Below are 26,157 nucleotides of genomic sequence, written 5' to 3' on the forward strand. Positions count from 1 at the left end.
GGGTCGGAGAAGAGAGAGAGAGAGAGGGTCGGAGAGAGGAGAGGAGAGAGAGAGAGAGAGGAGAGAGGGGGTCAGGGAGAGAGGGGTCGGAAAGAGAGAGAGAGAGAGAGAGAGGGGGGGGTCGGAGACAGGGGGGGGTTGGAGAGAGAGAGAGAGAGAGAGAGAGAGAGAGAGAGAGAGAGGGGGGTTCGAAGAGGGAGAGGGGGTTGGAGAGAGAGAGAGAGGGGGTCAGAGAGAGAGGGGGTCGGAGAGAGAGAGAGAGAGAGAGAGAGTGAGAGAGGGGGGGTCGGAGTGAGAGAGAGAGAGAGAAAAAGAGAGAGAGGGGGGAGGGTCGGAAGAGAGAGAGGGGGAGGGTCGGAAGAGAGAGAGGGGGAGGGTCGGAAGAGAGAGAGGGGAGGGTCGGAAGAGAGAGAGGGGGAGGGTCGGAAGAGAGAGAGGGGGAGGGTCGGAGAGAGAGAGGGGGAGGGTCGGGAAGAGAGAGAGGGGGAGGGTCGGAAGAGAGAGAGGGGGGAGGGTCGGAAGAGAGAGAGGGGGAGGGTCGGAAGAGAGAGAGGGGGAGGGTCGGAAGAGAGAGAGGGGGAGGGTCGGAAGAGAGAGAGGGGGAGGGTCGGAAGAGAGAGAGAGAGGAGAGAGAGAGAGAGAGAGAGAGAGAGAGAGAGAGAGGATAGGGGGGGTTGGAGAGAGCGAGAGGTCGGAGAGAGAGAGAGAGAGGGGGGGGAGGGTCGGGAGAGAGAGGGGGAGGGTCGGGAGAGAGAGAGGGGAGGGTCGGGAGAGAGTGAGGGGGAGGGGTCGGGGAGAGAGAGAGGGGAGGGTCGGGAGAGAGAGAGGGGGAGGGTCGGGAGAGAGAGAGGGGGAGGGTCGGGAGAGAGAGAGGGTGAGGGTCGGAGAGAGAGAGGGTGAGGGTCGGGAGAGAGAGAGGGGGGGGCGAGAGAGAGAGAGTGGGGGCGAGAGAGAGAGAGGGGGAGGGTCGGGAGAGAGAGAGAGTGGGGGCGAGAGAGAGAGAGAGTGGGGGCGAGAGAGAGAGAGTAGGGGCGAGAGAGAGAGAGAGTGGGGGCGAGAGAGAGAGAGTGGGGGCGAGAGAGAGTGAGTGGGCGCGAGAGAGAGAGAGTGGGCGCGAAGAGAGAGAGTGGGCGCGAGAGAGAGAGAGTGGGCGCGAGAGAGAGAGAGTGGGCGCGAGAGAGAGAGAGTGGCGCGAGAGAGGGAGAGTGGGCGCGAGAGAGAGAGAGTGGGCGCGAGAGAGAGAGAGTGGGCGCGAGAGAGAGAGAGTGGGCGCGAGAGAGAGAGAGTGGGCGCGAGAGAGAGAGAGTGGGGGCGCAGAGGAGAGAGAGAGAGTGGGCGCGAGAGAGAGAGAGTGGGGGCGAGAGAGAGAGAGAGAGAGTGGGGGCGAGAGAGAGAGAGAGAGTGGGGGCGGAGAGAGAGAGAGAGAGTGGGGGCGAGAGAGAGAGAGAGAGTGGGGGCGAGAGAGAGAGAGAGAGTGGGGGCGAGAGAGAGAGAGAGAGTGGGGGCGAGAGAGAGAGAGAGAGAGTGGGGGCGAGAGAGAGAGAGAGAGTGGGGGCGAGAGAGAGAGAGAGAGAGTGGGGGCGAGAGAGAGAGAGAGAGAGTGGGGGCGAGAGAGAGAGAGAGAGAGTGGGGGCGAGAGAGAGAGAGAGAGTGGGGGCGAGAGAGAGAGAGAGAGAGAGTGGGGGCGAGAGAGAGAGAGTGGGGGCGAGAGAGAGAGAGAGAGTGGGGGCGAGAGAGAGAGAGAGAGAGAGTGGGGGCGAGAGAGAGAGAGAGAGTGGGGGCGAGAGAGAGAGAGTGGGGGCGAGAGAGAGAGAGAGAGAGAGTGGGGGCGAGAGAGAGAGAGAGTGGGGGGCGAGAGAGAGAGAGTGGGGGCGAGAGAGAGAAAGGGGGCAAGAGAGAAGGGGGCGAGAGAGAAGGGGGCGAGAGAGAAGGGGGGGAAAGAGAGCGAGCAAGAGAGGGAAGAGAGAAAAAGAGAGGGGGGAGAGAGAGGGTCAGGATCTTGGTGGGGGTAAAGAGTAGAAAGAGCACAGTGGAGATGGCAGAAGAGCGTGATCCAGGTCTAAAGGGGCGGGCGCGTTTGAGAGCAAGAACGTGATCCAGATGGCAAGACTGGACAAAATTCGGAAGTCTCGACACTGTCACTATTCACTTCATACCCAATAAGGACGTCAGGAACCTGTGCTTGGGGTGTGTGTGTGTGTGTGTGTGTGTTTGTGTGTGTGTGTGTCAGGAACCTGTGCTCGGGGGCGGGGGGTGGAGGGAGGAGGTGGTGGTCAGGAACCTGGGGGTCCTTGTGCAGCAGGACCTCCCTGCTTTTGTACTCCATCCCTCTCGCAATGAAGGCCAACATTCCATTCGCCTTCCTGATTACCTGCTGCATCTGCAAACTAACTTTTTGGGATTCATGCATAAGGACCCCCAAGTCCCTCTGCACCTCAGCATGTTGTAATTTCTCCCCATTCAAATAATATTCCCTTTTACTGTTTTTTTTCCCCCAAGGTGGATGACTTCACATTTTCCGACATTGTATTCCATCTGCCAAACCTTAGCCCATTCGCTTAACCTATCTAAATCTCTTTGCTGCCTCTCTGTGTCCTCTACACAACCCGCTTTCCCACTATTCTTTGTGTCATCTGCAAATTTTGTTACACTACACTCTGTCCCCTCTTCCAGGTCATCTATGTATATTGTAAACAGTTGTGGTCCCAGCACCGATCCCTGTGGCACACCACTAACCACCAATTTCCAACCCGAAAAGGACCCGTTTATCATGACTCTCTGCTTTCTGTTCGCCAGCCAATTCTCGATCCATGCTAATACATTTCCTCTGACTCCGCGTACCTTTATCTTCTGCAGTAACCTTTTGTGTGGCACCTTATCGAATGCCTTTTGGAAATCTAAATATACCACATCCATCATGCTCGTGATATCCTCAAAGAATTCCAGTAAATTAGTTGAACATGATTTCCCCTTCATGAATCCATGTTGCGTCTGCTTGATTGCACTATTCCTATCTAGATGTCCCGCTATTTCTTCCTTAATGATAGCTTCAAGCATTTTCCCCACTACAGATGTTAAACTAACCGGCCTATAGTTACCTGCCTTTTGTCGGCCCCCTTTTTTAAACAGAGGCATTACATTAGCTGTTTTCCAATCCGCTGGTACCTCCCCAAAGTCCAGAGAATTTTGGTAGATTATAACGAATGCATCTGCTATAACTTCCGCCATCTCTTTTAATACCATGGGATGCATTTCATCAGGATCAGGGGACTTGTCTACCTTGAGTCCCATTAGCCTGTCCAGCACTACCTCCCTAATGATAGTCTCAAGGCCCTCCCTTCCCACATTCTCGTGACCAGCAATTTTTGGCATGGTTTTTGTGTCTTCCACTGTGAAGACCGAAGCAAAATAATTGTTTAAGGTCTCAGCCATTTCCACATTTCCCATTATTAAATCCCCCTTCTCATCTTCTAAGAGACCAACATTTACTTTAGTCACTCTTTTCCGTTTTATATATCGGTAAAAGCTTTTACTATCTGTTTTTATGTTTTGAGCAAGTTTACTTTCGTAATCTATCTTTCCTTTCTTTATTGCTTTCTTAGTCATTCTTTGCTGTCATTTAAAATTTTCCCAATCTTCTAGTTTCCCACTAACCTTGGCCACCTTATACGCAGTGGTTTTTAATTTGACACTCTCCTTTATTTCCTTGGTTATCCACGGCTGGTTATCCCTTCTCTTACCGCCCTTCTTTTTCACTGGAATATATTTTTGTTGAGCACTATGATAGAGCTCCTTAAAAGTCCTCCACTGTTCCTCAATTGTGCCACCGTTTAATCTGTGTTTCCAGTCTACTTTAGCCAACTCTGCCCTCATCCCACTGTAGTCCCCTTTGTTTAAGCATAGTACGTTCGTTTGAGACACTACTGCCTCACTCTCAATCTGTATTACAAATTCAACCATACTGTGATCACTCATTCCGAGAGGATCTTTTACTCGGAGATCGTTTATTATTCCTGTCTCATTACACAGGACCAGATCTAAGATAGATGGGCAATAAATGCTAGTGACACCCATATTCCATTAATGAATAAAAAAGGTATTTTTATTGTATCTAAAGTTAACTCCTAGAATATCGAAAAATGTCACACTTACTGAAAAATATTGTTCTGCCTCAAGTTGGTCCTGGAGCTCTCGCATTTGACCCTCATTTCCTCGATACTGCCTTAAGAAATCAAAAAGAGACATTATCAGACTGTGCTATAGCCAATTTTAAATGAAAGCTACATTATGCGACGAGCATGTCTAGCAGCAATGTTATTAGACGCACAACTGCTACCAACTCCATTTCAAGCAATTCCTAATTCTATTAGTACAACAAATTCTGGCACTAGAATAAAGGACTTAAATCTGCTCTATTTTCTTTCTTTTCAGTCAGGTGTCTAACACATGTGGAAACCCAGCATTGTGTTTTAAGAGTCTCTAACTCAAGCTACAGGTTGTACCTCTCCAGTCTGGGACTCTTTAGTTCAGAAACATCCTTGGTCCGGCATTAGTTTGTGGGGAAAAAAACACCACAATTTTAAGACTCTCATGATTTTTCTCCCAAATTGCTCGCAGCAGTGCCCAGGCTAAAATCTATCTGCTAATCGGGAGTTTCTGATATTGCACAGAATAAGTTATAGGTACACTCGGACGCTTTTGATCATAACTCTAGATGTCGAGAGGTAGGTGATTCTGGAGGAATTCTGCCGGTTGTACTGCAACTGTTTGGCCAGTAGGCCACTCCGCCCATATATACAGCGGAACCTGGTGAGAGGAGAGGAGAGCAGAGGACGGAGAGCTTGAACTGGGGGATCTGCGCTCAGTGACCACAGTCTCTCCGTCCTCAGCGAACAAGAACCTTGGGTTCGGCTGCAGCTGCCGCAGTTATTGTGCAGATGGTCGGGAGGGGGGAAATGGGGCAGCGTCAGAGCCGCCAGTTTTTTCAGCTCAATCCCACCTTGCATTTTTCCTTTATAAAAAATCCTGGTGGTTACTTCGGACGAACTCTGAGGTGGCTGCAGATCTCTGGTTGAGAACCCCTGAGCCAGATAATGGGCACTAGGAGCCGCTATTAACTCGCATAGTGAACTCTACAAACTCACCAGAGTGTGTTTTACTGCCATCTCCCGTGGTTCGGAAAATTCTCTGGTCCGGCACCAGTCAGGTCCCAAGGGTGCCGGACCAGAGAGGCCCAACTGTACAAATAAATCGACACCCATCGGTAAGATTTCTGTTTGTCCAATATGGAGTTCACACTCTCTTGCCAGAGGGACACATTCCATTACTCCAAGTCAAGTACAGGTTAACAGAGCATAGGGTTACACATGGAGTTTAGCCAGATAAAACCAGCTTGCCAGAGCTGCTCCCACTGCTTACCCAGCTAGGCTCACTGTAGCAAGTGTGGCATTAGCTTGCATTGATATTTGAGCTAAATGGGAAGAATCCCAGCTCCTAGTTACCAGATATGAACCGAGATAGCCGGTCAATCAATAAGATTCTGGAGAACTGCGGATTTGCCTGATTTAGCTATCAGATTACCGAGGCTGCTACAAACTGTTAAATTGGTTTCAAGCCTCCATTGCTAGGCACATCATCTTGGAGCCACCTCCACTATAATCAGATTTGAATTATATCCCTCCTCTCCCCACTCCCCACTCAAGGAGGAAAGTAACTAATAGGTATTCCGCAAAGCAAAATACTGTGGATGCTGCAAATCTGAAATAAAACAGAAAATGCTGGAAATACTCAGCATGTCAGGCAGCATCTGTGAAGAGAGAAACAGAGTTAACGTTTCAGGTCGATGACCTTTCTTCAGAACTGGAAAAAGTGAGAGACGCAACAGATTTTAAGCAAGTACAGAGACAGGGAAAGGGGGGACGGCAGGAAATAACAAAAGGGAAGGTTTGTGATAGGCTGGAAGGCAGCCATGATTACATGACAAAAGGTATGATTGCACAAAGCAAAAGGAGATGGTAATGGAACAAGTAAAGAAACAAAAGATGGGTCTAGAAGAGGTGTAAATGGGTATATAGCAGAATCATCAACAGCTGCCATCTGAAAAAATAGGGGCAGAAGTTATGGTCTGAAATTATAGAACTCTATGTTGAATCCAGAAGGCTGCAAAGTGCCTAATAGAAAAATGAGATGCTGTTCCTCGAGCTTACGTTGAGCTTCGTTGGAACACTAAAAGGCCGAGGACAGAGAGGTCAGAGTGGGAGTGGAGCAGAGAATTAGAGTGACAGGCGACCAGAAACTCGTGGTCATGCTTGCAGACTGTACGGAGGTGTTCCACAAAGCGGTCACCCAATCTGCGTTTGATCTGCTTAATGTAGAGCAGACGTCATCGTAATCTGCAAACAGAGTATACTAAATTGCAAGTACAAGCAAATCAATGTTTTACCTGGAAGGAGTGTTTCACTTGGAACATAAGAACATAAGAAATAGGAACAGGAGTAGGCCATTTGGCCCCACAAGCCTGCTCCGCCATTCAATAAGATCATGGCTAATCTGAACATGGACTCAGCTCCACTTCCCTGCCCGCTCCCCGTAACCTTTCATTCCCTTATCGCTCAAAAATCTGTCTATCTCCGCCTTAAATATATTCAATGACCCAGACTGTACAGCTCTCTGGGGCAGAGAATTCCATAGATTTACAACCCTCAGAGAAGAAATTTTTCATCTCAGTTTTAAATGGGTGGCCCCTTAGTCTGAGACTATGCCCCCTAGTTTTGGTTTCCCCTATGAGTGGAAATAACCTCTCTGCATCCACCTTGTCGAGCCCCCTCATTATCTTATATGTTTCGATACTATCACCTCTCATTCTTCTGAACTCCAATGAGTGTAGGAAGGAGGAAAGTAACTAGTCAAAGTCAATTATACATGGAAAATTGGTAGAGGCAGGCATACAAGTTCAAACTGGAAAGGACTAACAGTAATATAGAAATCCATATAAATTTCCAAAGCTTTAAGTGTCACCTTGGCTCAGTAGCAGCACTGTCGCCTCCAAGTCAGAATGTTGTGGGTTCAAGGGCCATTTCAGGACATGAGCACACCATCTCAGATGATATTTCGATACAGTACCGTGGGAGTGCTGAATTGTCAGAACTGCTATCTTTCAGATGAGACATTAAACCAATGCCCATTCCACCTGTTCAGGTGGACGTAAAAGATTCTATGGCCCGATTCAAAAGAGCAGGTTGTTCTAGAATTCCATGTGCCCTGGCTAACATTTAGCCCTCAACCAACACAACTAAAACATATTGGGGCCGAAATTGCCTCTTTGCGCAGGGTCAATTAGCACTGTTGGCTGGTGCTATCGGAGTGCTAACATGTTAGCGCATAGACACAGTGGCCACATCGACCCATGCGGATTTGCCTCTGGTGCTCCGCTGGTGAAAAGTGGTTTGCGCTGTGATCTGCGATGAGTGCAGCGCACGCACGGCGATGACATCATCGCCGTGCGCTCTGATCCCTTATCGTCCCACGCCGACCCCTTTGCACCCCGTGGGGGAAATTGCCCCGTGGGAGCGAGCTCTGCGCAGTTCTCGCTGCGAGAAGCTGTGGTGCCCTTAAAGGAGTGGTGCCGCAGTTGCGGACGGAATCTTTTTTGTATCAGCCGACTTTTTAATTGGCCCAACAGTGGCTCCGAGGAAAACTCCAGCTGATTTTTCCTTGCCAGGGTCATTCCTACCACTTCTCAGAACAGTGTAGCTGAGATTGGGAACTTCACAAAGAAAGGACTTAAACTTCTAATGCTACTCACCATTGAGTCTCCAAAATTTAAACAAAGGAATCAAATGATTGATCTATGTCAGAGCATTTGGGCTGGGAGGGGCTGTCAGCAGCACCACAAACAGGACAGGCATTTTATGGCAGTGAGTAATCAAAATTTGGAAGAATTATTCAACTGGGAACTGTCTCATGCACCCATCATGGAAATGATACATAGGCCGGGCATTACTGTGACAATTTTTTTTCCCATACATTTTTAGAAGACAATACATAATAAGTTATTCTGCATTCTTAAAAAACAAAATGAGAAATTAATGGCCATTATTGGAAGATGAAACACATTCACAATAAGAACATAAGAAATAGGAGCAGGAGTAGGCCATACGGCCCCTCAAGCCTGCTCCGCCATTCAATATCATGGCTGATCATCGACCTCAACTCCACTTTCCCGCCTGATCTCCATATCCCTTAATTCCACTGGAGTCCAAAAATCTCTATCTCTGCCTTGAATATACTCAAAGACTCAGCATCCACAGCCCTCTGAGAATTCCATAGATTCACAACCATCCGAGTGAAGAAATTCCTCCTCATTAAATGGCCTACCTGTTATCCTGAAACTATGCCGCCTAGTTCTAGACACTTCAGCTAGAGGAAACAACCTCTCAGCATCAACCCTGTCAATCCCCTTCAGAATCTTGCATGTTTCAATGAGATCACCTTTATTTCTTCTAAACTCCAAAGAGTATAGGTTCATTCAACACAATCTCTCATCACAGGACAGCCCTCGCATAGAAAATTACAGCATGGAAGGAGGCCATTTCGGCCCATCGTGTCCGCGCAGGCTGACTAAAAGCTAACCAACCTAATCCCACTTTTCAGCTCTTGGTCTGTAGCCCTGAAGGTTACGGCATTTTAAGCACACATCCAAATATTTTTAAAATGTGGTGAGACTTTCTGCCTCTACCACTCTTTCAGGCAGTGAGTTCCAGGTCAAAAATTTCCCCTCAGATCTCCTCTCTACCTCTCCCAATTATTTTAAATCTATGCCCCTGGTTGTTGACCCCTCCGCCAAAGGGAAACAGATTCTTCCTATCCAGGCCTCTCATAATTTTATCCACCTCAATCAGGTCTCCCCTCAGCCTCCTCTGTTCCAAAGAAAACAGACCTAGCATCTCCAATCTTTCCTCATAGCCACAATTCTCCAGTGCAGGCAACATTCTTGTAAATCTCCTCTGCACTATTTCCAGTGCAATCACATCGTTGCTGTAATGTGGTGACCAGAAATGCATACCAGAACTGAGCAAGAGTGTTTGAAGACCAGGGCCTCAAACCTGGCACCAAGCTCACAGTCTACAGAGCAATAGTGATACCCACCCTCCTATATGGCTCAGAGACATGGACTATGTACAGCAGGCACCTTAAAACACTGGAGAAGTTGCCTCCGCAAGATCCTGCAAATCCATTGGTAGGATAGGCGCACCAACATCACAGTTCTCGCTCAGGCCAACATCCCCAGCATCGAAGCACTGACCATGCTCGATCAGCTCCGATGGATGGACCACATCGTCCGCATGCCTGACACGAGACTCCCAAAGTAAGCGCTCTAATCGAAGCTCCAATATGGCAAGCGAGACCCAGGTGGGCAGAGGAAATGCTTCAAAGGACACTCTAAACGTCTCCTTGAAAAAGTGCAATATCCCCATCAACACCTGGCCCAAAACCGCCCAAAGTGAAGGAAAAGCATCTGGAAAGGCGTCGCCGAGAGCAAGCTGAAGCCAAGCGTCGACAGCGGAAGGAGCCTGCGGCAACCCAATCTCCCGTTCCTCCAACACCTGTGTCTGCCCACCAGTGACAGAGACTGTAGGTCCCGCATTGGACTCTTCAGTCATCTGTGGACTTATCTTTAGTGTGGAAGCAAGTCATCCTCGACTCCGAGGGACTGCCGAAGCTCCAGCTGCAGCCTAACCAGTGTTTTATACAGTTCAAGCTTAACGCCTTTGCTCTTGTATTCCATGCCTCGACTAATAAAGGCAAGTATTCCATATGCCTTTTTAACCACCTTATCTACCTGGCCTGCTACCGTCAGGGATCTGTGGACCTGCACTCCAAGGTCCCTTTATTCCTCATTACCTCATCCGGATTGAATTCCATTTGCCACTGTTCTGCCCACCTGACTTGTACATTGATATCTTCCTGCAGTCCGCAGCTTTTTTTTTCATTATCAACCACATGGCCTATTTTAGTGTCACCTGCAAACTTCTTAATCAGAACACCAACATTCAAATCCAAGTCATTGATATAAACCACAAAAAGCAAGGGGCCCAGCACTGAGCCCTGTGGAACCCCACTGGATACAGCCTTCCAGTCACAAAAACACCCATCAACCATTACCCTTTGCTTCCTACCTCAGCCAATTTTGGATCCAATTGCCACTTCGCCCGGGATCCCATTGGCTTTTACTTTTGTGACCAGTCTGCCATGTGGGACCTTATCAAAAGCTTTGCTAAAATCCATATACACTACATCATACACACTGCCCTCATTGAATTTTTCAAGAAGGTAACCAGGAGGGTCAATCAAGTTAGTTAGACATGACCTTCCCTTAACAAATCTATGCTGACTGTCCTTGATTAATCCATGTCTTTCCAAATGAAGAATTATCCTGTCCCTCAGCATTTTTCCCAATAATTTTCCCACCACTGAGGTTAGGCTGACTGGCATGTAATTGCACGGCATATCCCTTTTTAAACGAAGGTACAACGTTAGCAGTCCTCCAGTCCTCTGCACCTGCAGCTAGAGGGGACTGGAAAATGATGGTCAGAGCCGCTACTATTTCCTCTTTTGCTTCTCTTAACAGCCTGGGATACATATCATCCGGGACTGAGGATATATCCACTTTCAAAGCTGCTCAGCCCCTTAATACTTCCTCTCTCACTATGTTTATCTCTTCTAATATTTCACACTCCTCCTCCCTCATTGCAAAGTCTGCATCACCCCTCTCTTTTATGAAAACAGATGCAAAGTATTCATTAAGAATCATACCCACATCTTCTGCCTCCACACACAGATTTCCTTTATGGTCTCCAATAGGCCCCACTCTTTCTCTAGTTATCCTCTTGCTTTTAATGTATTTATAAAACATCTTTGGGTTTTCCCTGATTTTACTTGCCAATATTCTTTCACGCTCTCTCTTTCATGATATCTTTTTTAATTGCACCCCTGCACTTTTTATGCTCCTCTGGAGTTTCTGCAGTGTTGAGTTTTCGGTATCTTTCATAAGCTTCCCTTTTTTTCTTTATCTTAATGTGTATGTCCCTTGACATCCAGGGGGCTCTAGATTAGTTAGCCTCATCCTTTTTCTTTAAAGGAACATACTTGCTCTGTACCCTCAGGATCTCCTCCTGGAATGCCTCCCACTTCTCTGACTCTGATTTACCATCAAGTAGCCGTTTCCAGTCGACTTTGGCCAAACCCCATCTCAGCTCAGTAAAATTGGCTTTACCCCAATTAAGAACTTTTCTTCCTGGTCCATCTTTATCCTTTTCCATAACTACCCTAAATCTTACTGAATTAGGACCACTAGCATCAAAATGCTCTCCCACTAATACTCTTTCCACCTGCCCCCTCTTCATTCCCCAAAACTAAGTCCAGAACCGCCCCCTCCCTTGTTGGACTTGTTACATTTTAGGAATTCCGCACCCTCTGTACCATTCACACTACTTTTTTCCCAGTTAATATTAGGATAGTTGAAATTCCCCACTATTATCCCAGGAATCAATTTCGAAAACTTTCATTGCACAGTCTCCAAGGCAAGTATATCTTTCCTTAGATAAAGAGACCAAAACTGTGCACAGTATTCCGGGTGTGGTCTCACCAAGGCCCTGTACAATTGTGGCAAGACTTCCTTACTCTTACACTGCAACTCCCTTGCAATAAAGAAAAACATGCCATTTGCTTTCCTTATTGTTTGCTGTACCTGCATACTAGCTTTCAGTGTTTCTAGCATGAGGACACCCAAATCTCTCTGAACACCAACATTTAAAAGTTTCTCACCATTTAAAAAAAAATTTAATTAAAATTAATATGACAAATTTTAATGTTGGATAGAATTTGCAACTGAGGTCATGATAGGGTGGTGGATACAGATTCAATAGTAGCCTTCAAAGAGAATTGAATAAAGACTTGAAGGAGAAAAAATTGCAAGGATATGGAGATAGAGCAGGGGAGTGAGAGTGTCTGGATTGCTCTTCGAAAGAGCTGGCGCAGACTCAATGGGCCGCATTTCTGTGCTGTGTTATTCTACGATTCTATGAAAGGTAAAAGGTTCACCTGAAAATGATGTGGTTTAAAGTATGTATTACTGAGATAATATTCTTTCCTAAACCTTATTACTTAAAACTATCTCTAACAAAATCTATGTTAGTGCACAATGGAATTTTGATAATGCATTTTTACAAGTTGCATTATTTTCTTCTTTGCCAATGTTTTCTGGAACATTCCCAATCTGAGGTGTGCAAGAATCTCCCATATGACCTAACTTCAGATTTTTACTCCGTGAAGCACCTGACCTCCACTCCGCGAATCCCCAAATCTTTTTTTCTTTTAATGCAATGAGACAATTAGCTCATTGTAATGTGAATCTTTGGTGCATAACTATCACACTACAAGTGCATTTCAACATGCTGCCCCATCACATTATTAAACATTTTAGTCTCAAATCACTGAATAGTGCTTGAAATCCACAATTTATCACGCACTACAAAATAACTTTGCTTAATAATTTTACACTATACATTTTTCTAAGATTAATAGAGCTTCCCACTACAGCACATTTAAAATAGATTTTACACAATGTTAATATCCCCAAAAATATATACTTTGAGAGTTGCACCAGCTGGAATTCTAGTGACCGCTTGGATTCCAGCAATGAATTGATTTCTTGTTTCAACTGCTTCTCTGAACCTTTAAGGTTGTCTGCTTCCAATGACTGTGCCTTTAGCTCATTCTTTGTCATTGCCCGTTTATTCATCTCTTGATCCAGTTGCAGTGCCAGATTCTTAACCTGTGTAATCAAGAAAATTGATCATCATAGCATTTAAATTAAGGAGGAGATAAGTTAACTGCATTTATAAAGTGCCTTATATCTGTCAGGATGTCACAAAGTGCTTAATTTTTTTAACTTAGAAACATAGAAAATAGGTGCAGGAGTAGGCCATTTGGCCCTTTGAGCCTGCACCACCATTCAATAAGATCATGGCTGATCATTCCCTCAGTACCCATTTCCTGCTTTCTCTCCATACCCCTTGATCCCTTTAGCCGTAAGGGCCATATCTAACTCCCTCTTGAATATATCCAATGAACTGGCATCAACAACTCTCTGCGGCAGGGAATTCCACAGGTTAACAACTCTCTGAGAGAAGAAGTTTCTCCTCATCTCAGTCCTAAATGGCCTACCCCTTATCCCAAGACTGTGTCCCCTGGTTCTGGACTTCCCCATCATCGGGAACTTTATTCCCGCATCTAACCTGTCCAGTCCCGTCAGAATCGTATATGCTTCTATGAGATCCCCCTCTCATCCTTCTAAACCCCAGTTGATCCAGTATCTCATATGTCAGTCCCGCCATCCTGGGAATCAGTCTGGTGAACCTTTGCTGCACTCCCTCAATAGCAAGAACGTCCTTCCTCAGATTAGGAGACCAAAACTGAACACAATATTCCAGGTGAGGCCTCACCAAGGCCCTGTACAACTGTAGTGACCTCCCTGCTCCTATACTCAAATCCCCTGGCTATGAAGGCCAGCATACCATTTGCCGCCTTCATCGTCTGCTGTAGTTGCATGCCAACTTTCAATGACTGATGAACCACGACACCCAGGTCCCATTGCACTTCCCCTTTTCCTAATCTGCCGCCATTCACATTTATCCACATTATACTGCATCTGCCATGTATTTGCCCACTCACCTAACCTGTCCAAGTCACCCTGCAGCCTCTTAACGTCCGCCTCACAGCTCACACCGCCACCCAGTTTAGTGTCATCTGCAAACTTGGAGATATTACACTCAATTCCTTCATCTAAATCATTAATGTATATTGTAAAGAGCTGGGGTCCCAACACTGAGCCCTGCGGCACTCCACTAGTCACTGCCTGCCATTCTGAAAAGGACTCGTTTATCCCGACTCTCTGCTTCTTGTCTGCCAACCAGTTCTCTATCCACGTCAGTACATTACATCCAATACCATTTGCTTTGATTTTGCACACCAATCTCTTGTGTGGGACCTTGTGAAAAGCCTTTTGAAAGTCCAAATACACCACATCCACTGGTTCTCCCTTGTCCACTACTAGATACATCCTCAAAAAATTCCATTAGATTTGTCAAGCATGATTTCCCTTTCATAAATCCATGCCGACTTGGACCAATCCTGTCACTGCTTTCCAAAATGCGCTGCTATTTCATCTTTAATAATTGATTCCAACATTTTCCCCACTGTTGATGTCAGGCTAACCGGTCTATAATTACCCGTTTTCTCTCTCCCTCCTTTTTTAAACAGTGGTGTTACATTAGCTATCCTCCAGTCCATGGGAACTGATCCAGAGTCGATAGACTGTTGGAAAATGATCACCAATGCATCCACTGTATCTATGGCCACTTCCTTAAGTACTCTGGGATGCAGACTATCAGGCCCTGCGGATTTATCGGCCTTCAATCTCATCAATTTCCCGAACACAATTTCCCGCTTTATAAGGATATCCTTCAGTTCCTCCTTCTCATGAGACCCTCGGTCCCCTAGTATTTCTGGAAGGTTATTTGTGTTTTCCTTCATGAAAACAGAACCAAAGTATTTGTTTAACTGGTCCGCCATTTCTTTGTTCCCCATTATAAATTCACCTGAATCTGACTGCAAGGGACCTACCCTTGTTTTCACTAATCTTTTTCTCTTCACATATCTATAGAAGCTTTTGCAGTCAGTTTTTATGTTCCCGGCAAGCTTCCTCTTATACTCTATTTTCTACCTCCTAATTAAACCATTTGTCGTCCTCTGCTGCATTACAAAATTCTCCCAGTCCTCAGGTTTGCTGCTTTTTCTGGCCAATTTATATGCCTCTTCCTTGGATTTAACACTATCCTCAATTTCCCTTGTTAGCCACGGTTGAGCCACCTTCCTTGTTTAATTTTTACTCCAGACAGGGATGTACAATTGTTGAAGTTCATCCATGTGATCTTAAAATGTTTGCCATTGCCTATCCACCATCAACCCTTTAAGTATCACTCGCCAGTCTATTCTAGCCAATTCACGTCTCATACTATCAAAGTACTGTTTCCTTAAGTTCAGGACCCTCGTCTCTGAATTAACTGTGTCACTCTCCATCTTAATAAAGAATTCTACCATATTATGGTCACTCTTCCCCAAGGGGCCTCGCACAACAAGAGTGTTAATTAGTCCTTTCTCATTACACATCACCCAGTTTAGGATGGCCTGCTCTCTAGTTGGCTCTTCGACATATTGGTCTAGAAAACCTTCCCTAATACACTCCAGGAAATCCTCCTCCACCGCATTGCTACCAGTTTGGTTAGCCCATTCAATATGTAGATCAAAGTCGCCCATGATAACTGCTGTACCTTTATTGCACACATCCCTAATTTCTTGTTTGATGCTGTCCCCATCGTCACTACTATTGTTTGATGGTATCAAACAAGAAATTAGCGTTTTCTGACCTTTGGTATTCTGTAGCTCCACCCATACAGATTCCACATCATCCAAGCTAATGTCCTTCCTTACTATTGCATTAATTTCCTCTTTAACCAGCAACGCCACCCTACCCTACCTCCTTTTCTTTTCTGTCTATTCTTCCTAAATGTTGAATACCCCTGGATGAAGTACAATCACTGTCTACGGATGAACATGACAGTCAATCTACGCACAGCAAATGAGATAGGAACTGGCTGATGGCTTGATGATCCCCACAGGAAGGCGGCAAATCATCTCAAGTTACTTGCACATCCTTCCTGACTATCGTTTGAGGGTTTGCATTGGCAGAGGCCTGGGAGCAAGTTGTCTGCCCGTGTGAGACCTGGACCAAAATGCTGAGTTTAGTTCTAGTTAAAAGTCAAGTGAAAATGATTTACAAAGATAAAAACAAAAAATGATGGTCATGCACTGCAGCATCAGAGAAAATATACATCAACATTTCAGTTGCGGACCCTCCATTAAGAGCCTTGGATTAAATGTTTTTACTTGGAATGTTAACCAATCTGCTCTCTTGCCAGATGCTTACACACCTACAGTGTACATTTAGCATTTGTAGTTTTTTTTCTTTTTATAAAAATAATATAGCAATGTTTTGGGCAGAAAAAGACCTTTGGTCCGTCTATCCTACCTTTTCAAATATCCCTTTAGTTTTGTTACCATGATTCTGGAACTAACCTGCTCTGCTTTTCTGTTTCAGCATTCTCATTGGTAACTGGTTTGACAACTCTATTATCCTCTTAATTAAACAAATGTTGCCTAGATTTCCTATTTTCTTTTCATAGAATCATAGAAAATTACGACACAGAAGGAGGCCAGTTGGCCCATCGTGTCCGTGCTGCCACCCTTAATTTAAAATTGTGGGCCCTAATCCTTGAATCCTGTGCCTGACAGAACTTTCATGCAATCAAATTCTCCACACCCATCAAGACCTCCTGTCTCATTGTCCACCCTGAAACTGTACTCTGGAGAAACGGACAATCTTTCCTTATAACTCAAGGCCTCCCGGTTCAGGAATCAGCTCTGTAACCTTCCTCTAAACTACCTCCAATAATATTCTATTTTACTGGAATACTGAGATTAAAACTGAACATGGAGCTCCAGATATTGCCTCGCAAGGATAGATATAACTTCAACATCACCTCTTTAGATTTGTAAGGCACACCTTCCATTACACATCACAAAATTTTATTTGCTTTCTTCACTCACAAACACTGAACCAAAGGTTTTAACAAGCTAGCCAGCAAACCCCTAAGATCTCTTCTGCTATGTTACCTCAAACACTTCTCCTTTTAACATGTACTCCACAAGCTCGCTTTCTATACCTAATCTCATGACTTTATATTTATCTGTGTTGAACCCCGGTTGCCATCTTTCTGCCCATTGATCTAACCTGTTCAGAGCCCTCTAGATTTTTGCATATTGATGAGCACCATTGGCCACTGTATCCAATTTGGTACCATCTACAAATTTAGCACTTTGGACAATATTCCATCCTTCAAGTAATTTCTAAAAATTATAGATCAAAGCAGCCCCAATACCAACCCCTGTGATACTCCACTGGTAACCGTTTCCCACTCTGACACATCCCAATGCCACCACCATGCTTTACTGTAAACCTCTTAGCCATGTTTCAATTCAGCCGAATACTTATCCATCTATCCGCACCGGTAGACACGCACCTTGTGAATTATTCTGTTACATGGGACAATGTCAAATATGATTCTGAAATCCAGTTATATATAGGCCTGGAGTTTCTGCTTGGTTCGCCTGAAAGCGGCAAAACCAGCGCAAAAGATTGCGGAATTTTAAGTGCAAATGCTGATCAGCACAAATAGAATTTACGCAATCTTTTGCGCTAGTTTAAAAAACATAACGTTATAAGTCGGCCCCACCCACAAAATTGGCCACGTTCCTGATCGAATTAATCACCATTGGGAGTTTCCGCAAATTTCGCTCGTTTGTGGGCCTTTGAGGAGGCTCTAAAAATTAAACTGGATCTTTTAGACTCAATGTCACTCAATAGGCATGTTTTAAAAGCTTTTGAATATATATATTTTTTAATTTACTAAAGGAGCTGACTAGTGTAACCCAATATAACTAGCAAATGGTTCTCTCTATTTTTTTTTAAGTCATTTTCAGTTATTTAAAATTGGATTACTCATAGGTGGTGGACTAAACACTGATTAAAATGTTTATTTTTTGTGATAAACCCATTTTTAGCTGTAATAATCAAACTATACAACGTTTCCACTCTTAAATATATCAAGGAATATTTTGAAGGCAAATTTTTTTTAAAGTTCTAAACCACTGCTCGAATGCGCTGGTTCATGGACGATTTTGCTTTCGGCGATATGCAAATAAGTTTGAAACTAAAAAAAGCTTCTCAAAACAAGTGTAATTTTGGGCACATTTTGTGCCCGGATCGCTGATTGTGCTCAAAGTGGAAACTATACCCCATAATATTTACTGCTTCACTCTTATCCACCATATCTGTGTAGAAATCCAGTGAATTGATCAGATACAACCGACTCTCCAATCAGACCCTGCACTTTAGATGATTCCTTTTGCTGTCAAAGTTTAAAACACTTTTCCACAGAATCAAGGTAAGGTCAAGAAATATGTTATTTGAAGGTTAATCCCACAGTCTTTAAAAAAAAATGGCACATTGACTACTTTCCAATTCATTGAGATGTTATCTGATACCATAAACTTTGAAAGATACTGGTGAAGAGATCTATAATCTCCTCAGCCAACTCCACCAGCAGGCATCGATGGACATTCTCAGAATGGAACCTTTTTCACCTTTAGTTTCCTAAACCTTTCTAATATGCCTCCCCTTGTGATACTGAGGGTTTCAAGTTTGCACTCTCCTTTATACCTCTCTCGAAACTCAGGTACCTCTTCCAACTCCCTTTCAATTGGTAAAAAAAGTTATAAAACGATGGTCCAGCTCTACAAAATTGCATAAAAACAAATTTCAAACAATATGTATGTTGTATAAACAAAGCTGATAACATATTACAAGCTCTTGTGAAAATTATCTTCATAGTTTACTCAGGACTGAGTCTCTGCTGTTATAAAAAGTACTCAATGTATATTCACTTTAAATGTTGCTTTTCCTGCTACATCTACTGTTAGATCCATATGTTAAGGTAAACTCAAAAACTCGAAAAATATCCAAAAATAGTTATAAACCTTGGTTTACATCCTCTCACCTCAGCCTCCAATCTCTCATTCTGCTTACTGAGCTGCTCCACCTTTTGTTGGAACTGCTTTAAGTCAACATCCAACATAGACCGCTTCTTTTCCACTTCCATCACCTGATTCTCTGCTCTCTGTCTGGACATCCTCTCCTCTCTCAGCTTGTTATCCATTTCTGAACAGCAACAAATGAGTTTAAAAATACATCGACATTTTGGGATAATATAAATGTTAAACTGGCTATTTTAATCATAGACTTACGATATTGAGATGGCAGATGTAATACAAATATACATGCATCTAATTAATAAAACAACCAAATGAAGTTTCAGAAAATCTCAACTGCTAGTAAAATCATTATAGCCAAGATGTTGTACAGGAAGTCATAAAAGTCAGTTGAAACTAGAAACAGTTGTTCTATTCAGACCAGGTCAAATCTTCTTCATACACTTCCCAGTTTGTACTGAATCTTCAGTAACTTCCCATCTTGTGTGTATTTAAAAAAAATGCAAATCCAATATGATTAACCTGTTCCTTCATCAATCATTCACTGGAAAACATTTTTCTGGAAGTTGCTGATGTATACATTTACTGGTCTATTTTGACACTTCGAATGATTAGTCCAAAATACCATTAATAAAAACTCATATTGGATGAGGCTGGCAGTATCTCTCTTAAACAATGGGTTTCATCATGGCCATATTTATCATCAGAATACTTGTATCTATGATAGCGCTGAGATAAAGCCACCATCCATGTAACCATTTATTCCTTAAGAGGAAAAGTCTGATGTGGCACACACATATTTATAGAAATGTTAATCTCAGCATATGTGGTGATATGCATAACATTAACCCCAGAATTTACGCCGAGGTCCTTGTATCCACTTGCATGTAAAATAATCCTAGCAAATACTAACCGCTCATTGCCACAGACCTTGCTTCTTCTATGGACTCATACTCATCTACCAATCGTGCTTTAGTTACTTTGTGCTCCGTAATCTCTTGATCCAGCCTCTGCTGTAACATTTTTTGTTTGTAATTCGAGTCTATTTCCAGGGTATTCTTTTCCTACGGTGGAATGGAAGCACAGAATGATGATGCACATTGAATGCAAGAGACTGAACAAACAATGATACCACATCTTAGAACATAAGAAATAGGAACAGGAGTAGGCCATACAGCCCCTCGAGCCTGCTCAGTCATTCAATAAGATCATGGCTGATCTGATCATGGACTCAGCTCCACTTCCCCGCCCGCTCCTCATAACCCCTTAATCCCCTTATCGTTTAAGAAACTGTCTATTTCTGTCTTAAATTTATTCAATGTCCCAGCTTCCATGACTCTCTGAGGCAGTGAATTCCAAGATTTACAACCCTCAGAGCAGAAATTTCTCCTCATCTCTGTTTTAAATGGGCGGCCCCTTATTCTATGATCATGCCCTCTAGTTCTAGACTCCCCCATCAGTGGAAACATCCTCTCTGCATCCACCTTGTCAAGCCCCCTCATAATCTTATACGTTTCAATAAGATCACCAATGAATTCCAATGAATAGAGACACAACCTACTCAACCTTTCCTCATAAATCAACCCCACATCCCCGGAATCAACCTAGTGAACCTTCTCTGAACTGCCTCCAAAGCAAGGATATCCTTTTGTAAATATGGAAACCAAAATTGCACGCAGTATTCCAGGTGTGGCCTCACCAATATCTTATATAGCTGTAGCAAGACTTCCCTGCTTTTATACTCCATCCCCTTTGCAATAAAGGCCAAGATACCATTGGCCTTCCTGATTACTTGCTGTACCTGCATACAATCATTTTGCATTTCATGCACAAGTACCCCCAGGTCCCGTTGTCCTGCGGCAGTTTGCAATCATTTAAATAATAACTTGCTCTTTGATTTTTTTTCTGCCAAAGTGCATGACCTGACACTTTCCAACATTATACTCCATCTGCTAAATTTTTGCCCACTCACTTAACCTGTCTATGTCCTTTTGCAGATTTTTTGTGTCCTCCTCACACATTGCTTTTCCTCCTATCTTTGTATCATCAGCAAACTTGGCTATGTTACACTTAGTTCCTTCTTCCAAGTCGTTAATATAGATTGTAAATAGTTGGGGTCCCAGCACTGATTCCTGCGGCACCCCACTCGTTACTGGTTGTCAACCAGATAATGAACCATTTATCCCAACTCTCTGTTTTCTGTTAGTTAGCCAATCCTCTATCCATGCTAATATATTATCCCCAACCCCGTGAACTTTTATGTGGCACCTTGTCAAATGCCTTCTGTAAATCCAAATACACCACATTCACTGGTTCCCCTTTATCCACCATCCTCGAAGAACTCCAGCAAATTTTTCAAACATGACTTCCCCTTCATAAATCCATGCTGACTCTGCCTGACAAAATTTTGCTTTTCCAAATGTCCTGCTACTGCTTCTTCAATAATGGACTCCAACATTTTCCCAACCACAGATGTTCGGCTAACTGGTCTATAGTTTCCTGCTTTTTGTCTGCCTCCTTTTTTAATTAGGGGCATTACATTTGCAGTTTTCCAATATGCTGGGACCTCCCCAGAATCCAGGGAATTTTAGTAAATTACAACCAATGCATCCACTATCCCTACTGGTACTTCTCTTAAGACCCTAGGATGCAAGCCATCAGGTTCAGGGGATTTATCTGCCTTTAGTCCCATTATCTTACTGAGTATCACCTCCTTAGTGATTGTGATTGCATTAAGTTCCTCCCCGCTATAGCCCTTTGACTATCCACTGCTGGAATATTGTTAGCATCCTCTACCATAAAGACTGATACAAAATATTTGTTCAGAGTTTCTGCCATCTCCATATTCCCCATTACTAATTCCCTGGTCTCGTTCTCGAAGGGGCCAACATTTACTTTAGCCACTCTTTTCCTTATATACCTATAGAAACTCTTGCTATCTGTTTTTATATTTTGTGCTAGTTTACTTTCATAGTCCCTTTCTTAATCATTTTTTTAGTCGTTCTTTGCTGGCTTTTAAAAGCTTCCCAGTCTTCTGTCCTCCCACTAGTTTTGGTCACTTTGTATGCCCTTGTTTTTAATTGGATACCATCCTTAATTTCCTTAGTTAGCCACAGATGGCTATCTTTTCTCTTCCACCCTTTCCTCCTCTCTGGACTATATTTTTCTTGAGTTGTGAAATATCTCCTTAAATGTACACCACAATGGGACTAAAGGCAGATAAATCCCCTGAACCTGGTGGCTTGCATCCTAGGGTTTTAAGAGAAGTAGCAGCAGGGACAGTGGATGCATTGGTTGTAATTTACCAAAATTCCCTGGATTCTGGGATTGGAAAACTGCAAATGTAATGCCCCTAATTGAAAAAGGAGGCAGACAAAAAGCAGGAAACTGTAGATCAGTTAGCCTAACATCTGTGATTGGGAAAATGTTGGAGTCCATTATTGAAGAAGCAGTAGCAGGACATTTGGAAAAGCAAAATTCTGTCAGGCAGAGTCAGCATGGATTTATGAAGGGGAAGTCATGTTTGAAAAATTTGCTGGAGTTCTTCGAGGATGGTGGATAAAGGGGAACCAGTGGATGTGGTGTATTTGGATTTCCAGAAGGCATTTGACAAGGTGCCACATAAAAGGTTACTGCACAAGATAAAAGTTCATGGGGTTCGGAGTAATATATTAGCATCATCAACCGTCCTACACTTTAATCTATTTTTCTAGTCCACTTGACCCAACTCTGCCCTCATACCTTCATAGTCTCCTTTATTTAAGCTTAGTACGCTGGTTAGAGATCTAACTTTCTCACCCTCCATCTGGATTTGAAATTCAATCATGCTATGATCACTCATTCCGAGGGGATCCTTTACTAGGAGATTGTTTATTAATCCTGTCTCATTACACAGAACCAGATCGAAGATAGCCTGCCCCCTGGTTGGTTCCGTTAAGTACTGCTCAAGGAACCCCCCCCCACCTTATGCACTCTATGAACTCCTCCTCAAGGCTACCCTGACCAATTTGATTTGATGGAATTTAAGATGACAAGCAAAGGTTTCCTCAATAGTCCACAAGGAATGACCAATCTCAATTGTACTGCAGTGGGAAGTGCAGAGTAAAAACAGATACGGTAAAACTTATTTCCGCTGGTTGGAGAGTCTAGGACTAGGGGGCATATTCTAAAATTAGAGCCAGACCTTTCAGGAGTAAAATTAGGAAATGCTTCTACACACAAAGGGTGGTGAAAGTTTGGAACTTTCTTCCACAAATAGCAATTGATTCTAGATGAACTGTTAATTTTAAATCTGAGATCGATAGGTATTAAGGGATATGGGCCAAAGGCAGGTATATGGAGTTAGGTCGCAGATCAACCATGATCTAATTGACAGACTTGAGGGCTAAATGGCCTACCCTCTTCCTATGTCGTTAGGTGCCTTGCATGTAGATGCAATCATTTATGGGTTCTATTATGAACCTCCTTGTGGCAGTTACAGAGGGCTACATAGAAACATAGAAAATAGGTGCAGGAGTAGGCCTTTTGGCCCTTCGAGCCTGCACCGCCATTCAATAAGATCATGGCTGATCACTCCCTCAGTACCCCTTTCCTGCTTTCTCTCCATACCCCTTGATCCCCTTAGCCGCAAGGGCCATATCTAACTCCCTCTTGAATATATCCAATGAATTGGAATCAACAACTCTCTGCGGCAAGGAATTCCACAGGTTAACAATTCTCTGAGTGAAGAAGTTTCTCCTCATCTCAGTCCTAAATGGCCTACCCCTTATCTTAAGACTATGTCCCCTGGTTCAGGACTTCCCCAACATCGTGAACATTCGTCCCGCATCTAACCTGTCCAGTCCCGTCAGAATCTTATACATTTCTATGAGATCCCCTCTCATCTTTCTAAACTCCAGTGAATAAAGGCCCAGCTGATCCAGTCTCTCCTCATATGACAGTCCAGCCATCCCTGGAATCAGTCTGGTGAATCTTCGCTGCACTCCCTCAATAGCAAGAATGTCCTTCCTCAGATTAGGAGACCAAAACTGAACACAATATTCCAGCTGAGGCCTCACTAAGGCCATGTACAGCTGCAGTAAGACCTCCCTGCTCCTATACTCAAATCCCCTAGCTATGAAGGCCAACATACCATTTGCCTTCTTCATCGCCTGCTGTAGCTGCATGCCAACTTTCAATGACTGATGAACCACGATACCCAGGTCTCGTTGCACTTCCCCTTTTCCTAATCTGCCACCATTCAGATAATATTCTGCCTTCGTGTTTTTGCCCCCAAAATGGATAACCTCACATTTATTCATATTATATTGCATCTGCCATGCATTTGTCCACTCACCTAACCTGTCCAAGTCACCCTGCAGCCTCTTAGCGTCCTCCTCACAGCTCACACCGCCACCCAGTTGAGTGTCATCTGCAAACTTGGAGATATTACACTCAATTCCTTCATCTAGATTTTTAATGTATATTGTAAAGAGCTGGGGTCCCAGCACTGAGCCCTGCGGCACTCCACTAGTCATTGCCTGCCATTCTGAAAAGGACCCGTTTATCCTGACTCTCTGCTTCCTGTCTGCCAACCAGTTCTCTACCCACGTCAGTACATTACCCCCAATACTATGTGCTTTGATTTTGCACACCAATCTCTTGTGCGGACCTTGTCAAAAGCCTTTTGAAAGTCCAAATACACCACATCCACTGATTCTCCCTTGTCCACTCTGTTAGTTACATCCTCAAAAAATTCCAGAAGATTCGTCAAGCATGATTTCCCTTTCATAAATCCATGCTGACTTGGACCAATCCTGTCACTGCTTTCCAAATGTGCTGCTATTTCATCCTTAATGATTGATTCCAACATTTTCCCCACTACTGTTGTCAGGCTAACCGGTCTATAATTATCCGTTTTCTCTCTCTCTCCTTTTTTAAAAAGTGGTGCTACATTAGCTACCCTCCAGTCCATAGGAACTGATCCAGAGTCGATAGACTGTTGGAAAATGATCACTAATGCATCCACTATTTCTAGGGCCACTTCCTTAAGTACTCCCTCCCTCATAACAATGAATGATGCAAGATACAAAAGGGAAAAATGGATAAATATAAATTTGACTAATGCCATTTTCTTTAATCAAGCTCATGTGGAAAAGTTCATTTTACAATTTATATTTGTCCTCCTAAACATTTAACCTCTTAGCTTCTATACAGATGCCAGTTGTATATGTCCATATATTATGCTGCGAATTTAATTGCCAGACACCGTTGCACTTTAGAAAAGGGTAGAAGAAAATGGAACTGCTGAAACATGAAAGAAAACAAATGATATTATTTCCACGTAACCTTCACAGATATTATCCCAAAAACAAAATACCGCAGATGCTGGAAATCAGAAATAAAAACAGAAAATGCTGGAAATACTCAGCTGGTCAGGGAGCATCTGTGGGAAGAGAAACAATTAACGTTTCAGGTCAATGACCTTTCATCAGATATTGTCCCACTTCTGAATTAGTTACCTTCTCCAGATTGTTAAGCTTGTCTTGTGCCTGTTTCTTTTCCATCTCTGCTTTTGAAAGGTTAAGTTTTATCATTTTCAGTTCTTCTTGTAAAGAAGTGGTCCGAGCTGGAAAAGAAATTATATTATCTGGTTGTTCATTTGTGCTTAGGGATTTTGTAGAAGAGTTGCTGCAAAAGCCTAATCCAACAAGTACTCCCCAGTCGTAATGGCAACACCCAGTACAATATTAAACTATACAGACCATAGGTCCCAGGTCTGATCCATGATCTGTGCTGATTTAGCAAGTCTCAATTGGGACAGCAGCTGGAGTGCTACCACTGACCTCAGCACTCCTTGGGCTATGAAGAAAGAATCAGTCAGTACTCCTGCTCATGAAAGCTATTCAGCAAACCTTGCTCCAAAGTACTCAATGAGGACAGAATCAGATTCTGCTGTGATATCCTGTTTCTGTTCATTATCTCAGCTGATAAAAGAATGGCTATTTGGGTGAGGTACTGCAGGACTGCGAACATCTGCAGAACTGCGTCCCAGCAAGAGTTTTCAAGACCGGAGACAAGAAAGAGTGAAAATTAGAAGAAAAAATATCGTAAGTCTCTGGGTTATTTGACACAAATAGAAGAGAGAAAAATATAGGTGTTACAGGCCTAAAAATTGGTTCACACTGCTCTGCCAGGGCGAACTGGGTACAGGGTATAATCCCTGTGCTGGAACCTGTAAGCTTCATTGGGCCTCGGGCCTCATTTACACAAAACCAGCGAGCTACAGTAATCTGTTGGGCATCCCCAGGCATCTCAATAGCAAAGACGATTTCAGGCTGTTGCATCGTCGGCAATGGCCCTCAGGTAGATTCCAAAAGAGGGTGAGAAGTGTTGGGAAGGAATGCATCTACCAGGAGAGGGGGCGGAAAGCAACTGGAAAGAGAAGGG

The 26,157-nt window shown here is 43.9% G+C and overlaps 1 protein-coding gene across 3 annotated transcripts in view; it reads right to left on the reverse strand.

Annotated features, from left to right (window-relative positions):
- Positions 1 to 26,157, reverse strand: part of rock1 (Rho-associated, coiled-coil containing protein kinase 1) — a 324,482-nt gene that overhangs the window by 66,084 nt on the left and 232,241 nt on the right. For all 3 annotated transcript variants that reach the window (XM_070892926.1, XM_070892932.1, XM_070892939.1), the window contains 5 exons: positions 25,230 to 25,336; positions 19,643 to 19,793; positions 18,738 to 18,898; positions 12,651 to 12,835; positions 4,153 to 4,222 (listed from right to left, as the gene is read on the reverse strand). In XM_070892926.1, coding sequence (XP_070749027.1) covers positions 4,153 to 4,222; positions 12,651 to 12,835; positions 18,738 to 18,898; positions 19,643 to 19,793; positions 25,230 to 25,336 — 674 coding nt within the window. The remainder of the gene's footprint in view (positions 1 to 4,152; positions 4,223 to 12,650; positions 12,836 to 18,737; positions 18,899 to 19,642; positions 19,794 to 25,229; positions 25,337 to 26,157) is intronic.

The sequence above is a fragment of the Pristiophorus japonicus genome, chromosome 1, assembly GCF_044704955.1.
Source record: "Pristiophorus japonicus isolate sPriJap1 chromosome 1, sPriJap1.hap1, whole genome shotgun sequence".
NCBI classification, from domain to species: Eukaryota; Metazoa; Chordata; class Chondrichthyes; family Pristiophoridae; genus Pristiophorus; species Pristiophorus japonicus.